The following is a 13,743-nucleotide window of genomic DNA, read 5'->3' as shown; positions in this document are numbered from 1 at the left end:
GCAGATCACTGGTTAGGAAGAGGTTGGGAACTGTGAGCAAAACAGATGCTGTTGGTCTGAACCAGTGTGTGTCCATTCTCTGCAAGGACCACATCAGAGAAACATCTCTGAGAATGTCTCAGAGAACATTCATCAGCAATTTCTCTCACTGGTGACAACAGTCACCAGATCTGAAGACCTTCAATTTTGGCTACATCTTTGGACAAGAGGTAGCAATAGTATCACATAACGTTTTCTGAAACCCCTCTCCAAATATGTGCCTTGTACATTGTAAACCAAAAACCTGGGCAGGGCTAAAGCTCTGAGGGGTGTTTGAACGTGTATCTACCTCCTTGCAGAAATCCAATGGCCCTTCTCTTATCTCAGTGTACTCCAAACCTTCACAGTCATTGCTACCCCACTCAGGATTTCCATAATAACGGAAGGGAAGGATGGAAACATCCCCAAAGTCTTGGAAGTCTTTTTTGAGAAAAGAAACATAGTTTTTGGCCACTGAAAGCAGTGATGACCATTTCTGTACTGTGATATAGCTACACACTGCTCATGAGCCCACACGCTGAGGACATACAAATCTCTGGCAAATGGGTACTGCTGAACACAGGAATTTATGAACTTCCTTGTCTCCAGTCCTGCTATATATTTCACCTTAAAATCTGTTGCCATCTTATAACAGAGTTGTCTCTAAATAGCTTGATCTGAAGACTGCATCTGCTGCTGATATGGATCTAACAGGTTTTAAAGGAGAATTTCATAGCATCCTTACAGTGTTTGTACTGGTCCACATGAGGATCTGAGTATCCTCCACCCTATCTAATGCCTAGCTTTGTAGAGATGAGACCTTACCATGCTCTGTGGAGGCCACCAACACGACAGAACCTCAGTTACAGTCAGCCAAGCAATTAATTATCTTAATTGTAATAGATATTTAAGAAAAAAGCAAAGATTTTTGACTAAAGAAATCAGTATGGTTTCTGTGCTTCATTATTAAGTTTACTGCTCCAGGTTGCACCTTAGCCAGGACTGAAAAGAAAAATGAAACTAACTAAATTGCTCTGACTGTTGAGACAGTGTGTTTTTTGGTTGAAGGGAAAGGAGCTGAGCTGCGGTTAGATCAAAACAAAACAACTACCTGATTCAGTCTTCTCATGCAAGAATGATGAAAAGCAATTTGTTCCTTTGTCAGCTTCAAAAAATGATTAGCTGCTGTGTGCATTTGATGATGTGATACATTGATTAAGGCAAAACCTTTATTAACTTATCGGTTTACTGATTCAGTTTCCACTGTGACCTTGATCACTTCTTGATTTTATTAATAACCAATCTGAAAGTAACAGTGTGTTCACTAATAAAGTTTATTAGTGTTCATTTATTTTTAATGTTTGCTTGCTTGCTCTTTCTAATAAGGCTCTTAAAGCCTGCACTTATGCCAGTTTGTTTGTTCTGATTAGCATGTAAGTCTAGAGCTCCAAGGAACAGCAACTGACTTACCTGGGAGCTGCTTGTCTCTCTCTAATTAAAACCTTAATCCTCCATGCACATTTAAAAACACATAAAAAAAGACATACAGAATGATCTTAAGAGAAAACAGTCCTTCCTGATTAAATCTGTGTGCGAGAAGTTTCAAAGTAAAGACGTATTTACAGCTGAGCTATAAATTCTATGAATATCCTGACAGACTATTTCCTGGATCAATGGCAAATCCCCAGACATTATAGATACTTCAGCTTTATATAAGAGCCGGATCATTATAGAATCCTTACCATTCTGTGATGCTCTTGTGTGCTCTAATTACAGAGGTCTCAATATCGATTGGATGATATCTCATCCCTCGTAACTCCATGGCTTCATCTAATGCACCCACAACATAAAGTGCATCATGGCGTTCTAGTTGTAAAGGAAAAAAAAACATAACGATTTTATTCTCCAGTACATTAAATTACAAAAATGTTCACATGAATAAATAAATAAATATAACATTTGTAAATCATCCTTGAATTTCTGAAACCCTGAAGTGATTTCCAGATGAATGAACATTCTACATTACTGCAATGCAATGTACAGCAGAAAGACAGGCAGAAGAGAACACAGAACACTATTCTGATTTGAGGAAGAGAAAGACAGATGTCTATATCCAAAGATAGTGGGAAAAATTCCTGTTTCTCCCAAGAGCAGATGCTGAACATATTCCTCTCCTCTTTCTAAGGCTTCCTAGGCAGTCAGCAGACTCCCTACTGCTCTCTCTCTCTTTTGAAGGAGAAAGGATGGACTTGACCATAGCACTACAAAATATGCTCTTGCAGTAACTCTGAGAATTTCAACACTAATGCTTAAGGCCACAAAGATGTTCATCTCTAAACCAGAAATAAGTAGTCTGTACTAGATTTCAAAAGGCTCATTAAGACAAATAGCAAGCATGGAAGAATCATCGTCTTACAGTATGAATTCTTACTGACCTAAGAAATAAATGAGGCTGAAATGAGACTTTTAAAGAGATATTAGGCTGATAATAAACTACCTTATGTCATCCATGAAGGAAAGAATATTTACTAACAGATGTAAGAGAGCAGGTAACTTGCAGTTTATATTAATTCAAATAGATAGTTATATGGTGGTAACACAACAGCAAGACTACTTCAACCAGTAATACAAGACAGAGAATTTTCTCCACAGGAAGCTAAAACATGGAGGCTTAGCAGCTCTTTTCCAGCAGAAGATTTAAGTCATTTGGACAGTAAAGTTGTGATATCCTCAGAGAACCCCATATTTTCCCAAGGCTGAGTTACCATTATGAAATGAGAAAAGCCTACACAACTGAAATTAAATCTCTTCAGGAAGATGTTAACAAAAGGACAGAGACAGCAGTCATAATCCAGAGTAATTACTAAAATGCTTTCAGATTTGATGAATTCACTCTGCGGCTGAGCCACTCAGAGGCTGCAGCATCACTGGAGACGATACTTTGCCAATAACCTCGGCTACCACTTCCACCAGCCTCTGCTCCTGACACTGCGTTCTGCAAAAATAACGGTGAAGTAGCTTTTTCTCAAGCAGAGACTTTCACTGCCTTTATGTGCCTGGTAATACTTGTTTGCTTACATGTATACACAAGATAAGGAATGTCACAAAAACAAAAACCGAGGTCCTGTAGTTCCCTGACAGAAAACAAAATACATTGTAGCTTCTTTTCCAAGCTATTGCTTGCATTAAATGTCAGTAACCTTCCCCTGCAGTTTTAACGACAGAGGAATTCAAGAAATGGACAGCCTCTGTTAATAACTTTATAAGCCAGGAATTATCCAAGAAGGTGGTCTTCAAATAAAGGACAGGGCTTAGATTTGCAACAAAGCTTTTTGCATATATATGAATATATTCCTGCAGATCTGACAGCAAGAGAGAAACTATGATATTTAAAAAATATTTTATATTTTTCAAGCTTGAGCAATGAGCATATTAACAGCGTCAAAAAAAATCACTGGTTGAGGGGATTTATAGTTCATATAGAAAACACAAGCACCTATGTTATGGCAAGAGGAAAGGAACTAAGTGTTTTAGCAGGTAAAACTTACCCACTGGTTTAGTTTCTGATTGTTGTAATAAAGGGTTTTGGAGGCATACAGGTTTTACAGAATGAACATATCTGATAGTGCAGGCTAAGACACACGGTGTGTCAGCCTCAAAACAATCCACAGCGTTGCTAATGCTGTCCAAATCATGTGCACAGACCTTGGGTAGATGACAAGAAACCTCTTACCTCCATTTGCATCTGTAAGTTCTGTTCTTCTCAGGAACCCCAGATAACCAGTTCGAGCCCAAATAGTCTGTGTGTCTCCAAAGCTGAGTCTTGAATTAAAATGATCTGATTGCAAAGATTCATCTCCATATATGGTAAAATACCCACTGGCATTGTGAGTGCTGTGAACCCATATCTAAGTTAAAAGCAATTATACTAGTATTAATTAAAGTAGCTTTCCAGAATGAAGCATAATTGAAAATTCTTGATGCAAATATTTTTAGTCATAGTAGATAATACTATAATGCCTTTTAACACTGTTTCTGGAACAGTAACTGGCCCAGTTTCAGGCACGGTTGAGGCCCATATTTAACCCTCTGAAGGCAGAGTACAGGTCAGAGTGGCACCTCTTGGAAGGGGACATCGGCTTCGCAACTGCACGCAGGCAGGGACACCTTCACCCTGGCCTTCGGCCTCGGGCTGCCCTAAGGCTGCACAGACTCCTCGAACGGCTTGGCCGGCCGTGGGCTCCGAGCGGGCCCACGGACCGCAGCGCTCTGCCCAGCGCCCCGCGCTAGGATCGGTGCGTTAACCCCAGCCGGGCAACCCCAACCAGAGAGACACCTTCTACAGCAGCGGTGGCGGTGAGGGTGTTTACAACATAAGAAATAGGGGTGAAATTACTCTGCAGGGGAGGCTGGGGAACCATCACTAATAGGGAAGGATTCATTTCATCTTATCTAAAGCATCATGGAAACATTAACACCTTCATCATAACGAAATTTTACAAACAAATCTCACAGATTAGACTTTTTTAATTTTAATTATGACTAAGCAAATTCTTCATTTGGTTTGTTAGATCTTTAATTGCTCACTGAGAATAAACATTTTAAGTTTTCTTCTCTCTTGAAATATAAATTGGAAAAATAGATAGTCTTTCTCATCTCAGTTAAAGAGAATACTTTAGTACATCGAAGCACAATGATTATAAAGAGAATAACATTAGAACCCCATCTAGCTGAAATTAGACTAATCAATGCACTTATTTTTTCATGTAAGTTTTCATCAGAATTAGTCAAGCTTCAAATAGAAAATGTAGTTGGAAAAAGCAGATTTTTTCCCAAATTTTACATAAACTCAAACTATTCTCAGTATTTATCAAGCATGTTAATAAAAATCTTAACAGTGATATAAATATCTTGCTGTAAACTTTATACAATATAGCGGTCTGTATCACAATTTTCTTAATTTGGCATTTGGTAAAATGTGTGATGAGAAACATACATGAGGATGGCTTTATGCCAGTAACTGAGTTCAGAGTATATAGAGGTAAGTTTTCAGGACTCACCTCACCAAGATGAGAATCTCCTAAGGGTCCCTTTGTTTCTGGATTGGCAATAATGATACGTACTCCTGGGAGGATCTGTTGAAGTGAAAAAAGAGACAGTGAGAAAGCAAATGATATCTACTTATGCAATTGTACGCTGATTCTTCCTCTGTCAAAATTTCATACTAAACTAGCAGATATCCTTAAAAAGTTAAAGAAGACATATAAACAATTAGTCAATAAATGTAATATATTCTGAGATAATTGGGAAATGCTACAAAAGCTCTTTGTAAAAGGTGTTCTATCATTGAAAATTCCTCAGAAAGCAAATGTTCGCTTACACTACAAAACCCTATCAAAAGACTTCAAGCCTCTCTGATATAATATACTAGAAGAAATGATTTATAGAAAAACCTCTTTCCACATGAAACTTTGGTGTGAAACAAAAAGCCAAGGACACCATGAAATCTTTTAAGAAGTTGGCTCTTGCCAGTGACTGGCACTAGCCATTCAAACACTACACAGGTGGGTAAAACCTGGAGTAGGAAAGGGAGCGTCCTATGACCATGGCTGTTTGCAGAGGTAATACTAGGAAGCTGCAGATGAGTGAGTATTCACAGTACCAAGGGCAGGCTGTGACTTGGGACTGCCTCGGTGGCATAGTGCAGTAGCTGTCCTGAAGGCAGAGCTGGGAGGACCTCCTGGGTCTCCGAGGGCCTGTCCGTGGCCCTCACAGCCTCTCCCCTCCCCCCAAAGATGCTGACCCCCCAGAACATCCCCTCTACAGATGGTCAGCAGCCTGGGAGTACAATATTGGCAAACTCAGTCCAGTTCTCAACAGAGGTGGGTGGATGGAGGCATGGATAAGACATGGACAAAAAAATGCCTTTACGAATGGTGCATGTGTTGCACAAGAGTGAGGTGAGGAGGCTCAAATTCCTTCTTACTAGTGGGAAATGACTCCTGCATAAGAGAAGGAGGCATGGCTTTTGACAGAACGTCAATAAATCGGTAATGGTACTGTGCTGTAACTGCACCAGGAAAGAAGACAGGTCTTCAGTCTGCATGATGGATAAAGCCTTTCTGAACACTACCTTTACTTCAAAAATGAACACAAATGGAAATTTACAGAAAATATTTATCATAAAAGATGTGTTCAAATCCTTTTTCAGTACTTACTTTTCCTGACTCCATGAGGGGCAAACTATGTGGAGATCCTCTTTCTACTAAACGAACTCTGTAAAACATACATAAAAAGAATATGCATAATATGCGGTTGCATTTATTTGCTTTTTATGAACATTTATTTCTAAAAGGAAAGGTTAATAGTTGCAGAGTTGAATGTTAGTTTTGGAACAGATGAAGCTTATATCCTGTAGAACATAATCAGGTCCAGTATTTAACGTTAGACAAAACTTATGGCTTGGAAAATAATGAAGAAAAGATGTGTGTGACATTTTCTTAAATATTAAATTCTTCAAATGTATTTTCTGCCTTTTATTTATTTTTGATTGGCTTTGTAAAGGAAAGTCCATGCACAAATTTATTCACAACAGAAGAGATTTAAAGTACAGATTTCCCACAAGAACATCATAAAAGTCAGGGCGAAGAAGCAAGAGCATGTGAGCTGAGTGAGCAACCGCATTCTATGAGCAGCTAATAGCTAAAATCAAAATCACATCTACACAGTTTATAATCAGGCCCCAGCTTGAAATCTGCATTTGCAACATTTTAATTATTTTCAGGGGACAGTGCTTGATAAACAACTTAATCAGCCAAAAGCAATCATTAAATGAAAAAATGTGATTACTTTTGGTGTCAGACCTCTGCTCTGAGGGTGACTTTTGGGGCCTTTCACTCCCTTTGTAAGATACCACATTTTCCCACTAAAGGAACAGAAATGGCAGCTCTCCTTCTGTGGCATAATGGTCTCGAAGAGGTTCCCTCATTCAGGCTTTGAAAAATGGTCAGCTGGCAAGAATGAAAGGGACTGTAACATCCTAAAAGATCTCAGGAGCTTGGCTAAGAGTTGCTAAAGAAATTTTTGGGCAACATATCCTAAGCAAGATAACTTAAAAGTTCTAACAACCCATGTGAACCTTAAGCTGCCCACTACTGGCATATTTTCATAAACCACTTAACCAATCCACATCTGCACTCCCATCCCAAGTGCTCTTCTTACCCCTTCCTTTCCCTCAGATGCCAGTGCCTCCCTTGGGCAGCTATGCGATTAGAAAGAAAAACAACTGAGATGATAGCCAAAAAACCATCTGTAAAAAGATAAAGGTGAAGTACTGGTGCAAAAGGGGGCACAGAAAGGCATAACTGGGAGCAGTCATGACAGATCTCTTCTGGGACTGTTCTGATGTTTTTGGTTTTTTTATAGACAGAGTAGGCAGTTTGGGAAAGAGGGATGAGACGCAGCCATGCCTCAGCTAAAGGTCTCTTTGGAGAAGAACAAAGCTTTGGCAATTTCAGCCCCTAAAGATAAAGAAGACAGAAAAAGATTTTATTATTATTCTTATTTCTTTGCTCCAGAGGCCATCTATAAAAGTGTAGATCGTCGAGGTCAAGGCAGCAACACTGAGTAGTGCTTTCCCTGGACTTCTGGGGAGTCTCTCAGCCTTGATGGACTGGGCAGACCTAAGCCTGGTGGCTTAGGAAACTGCAGATCAATGAGCAGTTTTTCTCCACTAACAGCAAGAGAGATACAACCCAAATACCCAGCAATTTCAGACTGCTTGTCCAAATCCCAACATCCACCTGCCCTGTTCGCCTGGGGGACACAGGCCACAGGAGCGGCACGCCGAGGAGCACGCGCACGGCTATCGTAACGCTGCTCTGTAAGGGTATGTCTGCAGAGACCGCACTTGCCGTGCTGCTCAAACGGCAAGCCAAATCACAGGCATGCAAGAGACTGCAGTAAATGCTTTAAAAAGTAACTCTTAGGCATACTGAAAGCACTAGTTATTGCAAAAAGCCACCTGATAGTTTAATATCTATATTTCTACATTTTACATATCTTTTCCTTCTATAAAATCCATATTGGTGTAGAAATAGAAAATGTGTTTAACGGAGCTCTTCCAAACAACGGACCTCTGCAATCTTGGATGTGCATTTTGCAGACAGGTCCTTTGCAGAAGAACTATTTATCATCTAGAACATTTAATATCACCTTTATTAGATAGCATTACCCAATTTACTATTTATAAACATTTGTCAAATACATTTAATCATAAAAAAAGGACAATATCAAAACCCCAGTAACATGTAGTGGTAAGAAAGATGGTGTAACAGAGATCGCGGTCAGGAAATACCTCATTTGAATGAGAGATGTGGGTTTAAAAAAATTTATTTTGGTAACGTTAGCAAAAAATTCCTGGGGCAGCAGAGGAGTACATCAGAGGTGTCCAGTTCTCTGGAGATCCTGCTGGCCTTTGCTCCCTTCCTGTTACTAGGACATGCCTCAATGAAGTACTGCTAAATTCCAAGCCTAGTAGAAACTACATGCAATAAAGCTACACACTTAACAGTCAAATAAGTGACTGCTGCAAATGAATCCACTTTCATAAATTTGACCACCTCTCTTCTCTTTTCTTTCAGTATTTGTGCCTCCCACCTAGTTGTTATTACTGGCGTATTTTTCTAGATCCTTTCTCCATCTATTTCCTCTAAGTGCATCTGATTTTTTGAACACATGAAGATCCAGAAGGTGCAATTTCTCAGTTTCTGATTCTGTTAAATTTCTTCTCCCACTATGTACTTTCCTCCTTACATCCCTATAGAACTGTCACCTCAGGGCACTAAAAATAGGAAACATTACATTTCCTTTAGGTTTTCTGCCCTGTTAGTGCTCAAACTCTTAGACTCCACTTAAAAGAAGTTTTGGCCTGTTCCTGCAAAACTCAATACATTTGGGAACATACTGTTAAACCTCTAACAACTCTGAAGTGACAAAGAAAAAAGAGATATTTTTCCACAAAGAGATTTTAAAGAATAGAAGTACAGCATCAGATTCTGATGTTACCGACTCCAGTGTGCACACTTAATTTTAAGTGCGTAACAGTCTTATTAGCTCTACTGGGACTATTTCTGTGAATAAATTATGGACATTATGCAATCATTTTTAAACCGAGTTTTACTGTGCCTCATCATAAAATAATTCAATCGTCCCCAGCAGACGCGATCGAAGACGTCCTCCCTCCGCCTCTGCAGCACCGCCAGCACGTCTGGTCCGGCGGGCTAGGCAGAGGGGCAGCGATGCTGGCGAGGAAACCCAGGGCTCCTCGAGCCTTCTCAGGGCGGCGTTGGTAAACTTGCTCTGGATTTACAATTCCTAAGTAGTTAGAGAGTGCTCCCAGGCCCCGGAGCTGTAGGAAGGGCAAGCGCTGTATGGACGCTGCTTGCCAACCGTTCCTTGCTGGGGGCGAAAGCGGGCTCTCCCGAGCTGCCGGAGCCCTCCCTGCTGCTTCGTCTGCCCTCGGGCTGGGCAGGGAAGAGGAGAAGACGGCAGTAGAGCCAGCCTGGGCAAAGAGCCTGAAAAATTGAGTGGATGGGAGAAAAAAAGCCGCCCTTGGGCGTGAAAGCCACTTTTGCATCTTCTGGTGGTTTGCGCTGAGAGAGGGAGAGCACAAATGAGGGACGAAGCGTAAGGAAAACACAGTTCCTCTCCCACCAAAGCGCCTCGGGCACAGGGACGGGAGCACCTTATGAGTAACTGCACTATTGTAAAGCTACAAGCAATGATCAACAGTAATGCTACACACAGTATTTTGACAGTACGATGTGGGGCAGTTTAACCTGTAGAATTTTCTTCACAGATTCCTAACAATCATTCTTTCTTCTTAAAAACATCTCGAGCTGGCGCTGCACAGTTCAGAAAGCTGCCCATGCTCCAAAGTCTGGCAAGGAGATTTAATAGGAAACGCAGCTACAACACTGATACGTGCTGAAGCTCATTTCTTGTTACAATTTAATACATTGGACAGATTTCATTTCCTCTAAATCATATTCTTACCATAGAAAAGTAGGACTGAAATCTGACTTGAGAATGAAAACTGGCAAGCTGTAACTAGCTGTCACTGCATGTACCACGCAGCACAGGGGATATTACAATACAGCAACAATGTCTTCCTGCCCAACTATCTTACACGAAGCTGCAAATTTTACTCAGGCTGCTTTTTCTATTATTTGGTTTGTCAGTGATGAAAACTCTCCAAAACGTACTCCGCGGCTTGCTGGTACTCTCACCGACTAACAGGTTTGTCAGCAGAGCTATTAATATTGCTTTGAGAAGCTGGAGGGTCCAGAGGGTGCAGACTTCCACTAATCACTGCTAGGATGCCAAAACGGGGAAAAGCCTTCAAACGTGGCTCTGCTGCTGCTCTGAGAAAGACTCTGGGTTCGGTGATTCTAATAGAGACGGAAAGCAGCTAAAACGTCACCCAAGCCACGCTCCCTGCCAAAAAAAGACTGTTCCCTCCAGCGCACTTTCTAGTGCTTTGTCTGCTCTCGTTGCAAATACATCAAATGATGAGGCTTCTGCCACTTCCATCCGAGTTTATTTCTCCGTGAAACGTATTTCATAGTCAAGAACCTTTTTGCTGCAATGTTTGGCATGAATTGTTTTTAGCTTTCGCTTGCTATTTCCAATTCATTCACCATGTACAATTTCAAATAATTGCTCCCCTTTGCAGGCATTTTTAACCTTTCTAAAGATATCTCAGCTAAACAGTTTGCCTTTTTCCCTACCAGCTGGCTGAAAACCTGATGGTTAACTTTCCCCTTTCCTTCAGAGCCGCTCGCACAGGCCGAGGCACGGTACCTGCCCCCCCCCCGCCCTGCAGTGGGACAGCTCCCCTTGCTGCTAACCGGCACCACGTCTTCCACCTCGCAAGATGCTGTCCCCCTCTCCGACCTGCAGACCCTCAAGTCTCTTCCTTCCTCCTATGAGTGATCTGTTCTCACCTCACACTGCTTTGCAACATGCTAGCTTAGAAGTCCAGCTTTCTTTAATTTCTTTGATTTCTTTAATACCAGTTCTTCTGCACACTACTTTCCTTCATATGATGCAGGTATAGCCTAGCATCTACTGCAAATACACTATATATACACATATGTATGTATATGTGAACGCATATACACATGTACATATATATATACATGTATATACATACACCTACACACACACATAAATGTCAGTATACATCTCCCAAGCCTCCTCCTTGCCCACAGCCCTTCTGCAGTCAGAGGACAGAGCTGATGGTCTCTTCTGTTTCATTCCAGCCCTGTTTCCAACAATTTCTTGCTGATTGTCACCTTGCATTAGAAGTAGCCCTTGTGGGGCTTTCTCATCCTGCAAGAAACTGTTGTTTTGAAAAGTGTTGTTTACTAAACTGGAAGAAAAAGGTAAAATATGGAAACAAGCTGTGAACTGAATCTGTAAAGAATGTTGCAGGTCAGAAAAAGACATTATTTATACTTAGTTTTTCATTTTTTTTAAGGGTAAGTTTATTAATTTTTCAAACAAAAAACGTTTTAATCACCATCATAAGCAAAAAACCAAAAAATTAAAATAGCTGAGTATTTTTTTTCCCTTAAGCTGAAAAAGATCTGTCAAAACTGACACTTCTAACTTCAACAAAATGATCTTTTCTGATGAAAAAAAAATCCTATCTAATTGGACATTTTAACCAAAATCTAATTGCAGGGCATATCATGGCAGAGATATCACATGTACACTTGCGTAGATAAATCCCATAATACAGGAATTTCCCAATTCTGTTTGAAATGCCCAGGAACTATCGCAATGTGTAAACATCTATCAGACATGCACCATGCTCTGATGCTGAGACGGTGCCTGGGTAGGGCCGCGGGTGAGAAAGTGCTGATGCAGCCTGCTTGGCCTTTCTGTATAATAGCAAAGATGGGGACTGCAGGTAAGAGTGGATCCTGGACTGGGGTTGGGGCTCTTTGACACTCAGGACTTTCAGTGCATCTTCTCTTCACTCAAAATATTTTTACATAAAGTATTTCCACATAACCTGTTCCAGAATTTACAAGTCAGTGGGCTCATTCTACCCAAAATGGAAATATGAATCACATAAGAACATAAGCTCTGCCTTCCAAGAAGAAATACCCCATACAAATAGCTAGCTCCGAAAAGGGAGGAAAACAGCAGGCTGAGCACTTATGCCGAAGGGAAAATTCAGATAGTGAAAAAGAGTTTCCCAGTATCATGCTGACTTCCTCAAAGCAGTTTACTTCCTATGACATGATAAATTTAGATAACAGACAAAGACAAGTGAGGCTAAAAAAAAGGAGTTTTTGGATAGAGGCAACCTTTAGCCAACAAAATGAACAACCCTTAAATCTTCTCGGTGTCCAGGACATACTTTTAGAAAAGCTTAATCTTGTTAACTCTATAGTCAACAAGTCAAGTTAAAGAAGTAGCACTACATCACTTCCTTTAACATAAAAACTGTCCTGTACTAGAGACCTGGATTATACTTCATGTCCCTAATTCCCTGATGTCAAAAGAATATAGCTTCCTATGTGTCAAGTGGCTAAATAAAGAAGCAGAAAAGGTTAAAAAAAATTTAAGACAGTTCAAAAAGTTGAAAAGGAACCAAAATCAGTCAGGAATTCAAAAAAGGCATATTCAAAGCTTCGGAATTTTTTAAAAAGTAATAGTAATTTTATTCTATGGAAATATATTTTAAAAATTCCCATGTTTATGTCTCTCTTTTCAACCTTAAAGTACTTTAAAATGTTCAACTTTCATTCTTTGTAAATTGCTTTCAATTTGTATAAATTAAATTTGTCCATTTCAAGTTAATGGCATGGACTGTGACTCCTGAGAATTCAGCTGCCTTCTCGGCCCCGGCTCACGCCTATTTGGCCACCTGGGCAAAGCGTCACTGTTTTCTGTGCTTCAGATTCCCATTTGCAAAAATTGCCATAATGCTGCTCTTAGCCGTTATCTTGTCTATTTATATTACAAGCCTCTCAGGACTTGCTGTTTATTGCTAATTGTTTTATGGCACCTTTCATGATCATAATTGTGATCTTCTGATTCTCTTTAATAACATGTGCTTTTTGCATTTTATAATCCTCTATCTTCTCAGTTCTAACTGAGCAAAAGAAATAGGGAAAATGCACAGCTTTTGTTACAACAAATGTGGGGACTGAAAACCTTTTCATGTAGCAGAAATACCATATTTGCAACTAATGGAAATGGTTTTGTATTAATTTTCTGGTTTCCTACAATATTTTCTAAGGTGAAATTTCTGAAATGAAGTCACTCGCTTCCACTTGCACCCGTACTGTGCTACAAGCTTCAGAAGTGAGAGCACCAGAGCGCTCGCCCCGTGCTCCCGGGGAAGGACTCGCAGCAATTTCCTTCTGGCTAACAACCATCGCAGAGATTTCCTGCGCATGGGAAAGTTAACTCTGAGCTATTTTTTCGACTGAGTTAATACTGCAGATCTGCACTCTGCAGCCAAAGTCAGAGTGCCTGAAGGCACTGAAAAGGAATCATCCTTTTTGCAGGAGAACTATTGGGAAGCTTGGTCGAGCCTCGCCGGAAACCTTCACATAAATAAGCTCATTTTCTGTGAACAGATGCTTCTAGCACATATAAATCTTAACGAGGATTTGTGAGACTGGAAACAAGATATTAAGAGCT

The 13,743-nt window shown here is 40.3% G+C and overlaps 1 protein-coding gene across 1 annotated transcript in view; it reads right to left on the bottom strand.

Annotated features, from left to right (window-relative positions):
- Window positions 1-13,743, bottom strand: part of DIP2C (DIP2 acetate--CoA ligase C (putative)) — a 183,168-nt gene that overhangs the window by 5,681 nt on the left and 163,744 nt on the right. Inside the window, exons 36-39 of the mRNA XM_085317723.1 lie at window positions 6,237-6,294; window positions 5,079-5,153; window positions 3,752-3,926; window positions 1,761-1,884 (exon numbers count right to left, since the gene is read on the bottom strand). Of these exons, the coding sequence (XP_085173849.1) occupies window positions 1,761-1,884; window positions 3,752-3,926; window positions 5,079-5,153; window positions 6,237-6,294 (432 nt within the window). The remainder of the gene's footprint in view (window positions 1-1,760; window positions 1,885-3,751; window positions 3,927-5,078; window positions 5,154-6,236; window positions 6,295-13,743) is intronic.

Source organism: Rhea americana, unplaced genomic scaffold, assembly GCF_003343005.1.
Source record: "Rhea americana isolate MKP2758 unplaced genomic scaffold, rheAme1 scaffold_50, whole genome shotgun sequence".
Taxonomy (NCBI): Eukaryota; Metazoa; Chordata; class Aves; order Rheiformes; family Rheidae; genus Rhea; species Rhea americana.
Note: the sequence above shows the minus strand (reverse complement) of the source record. Positions and strands in the feature narration are given on the sequence as shown.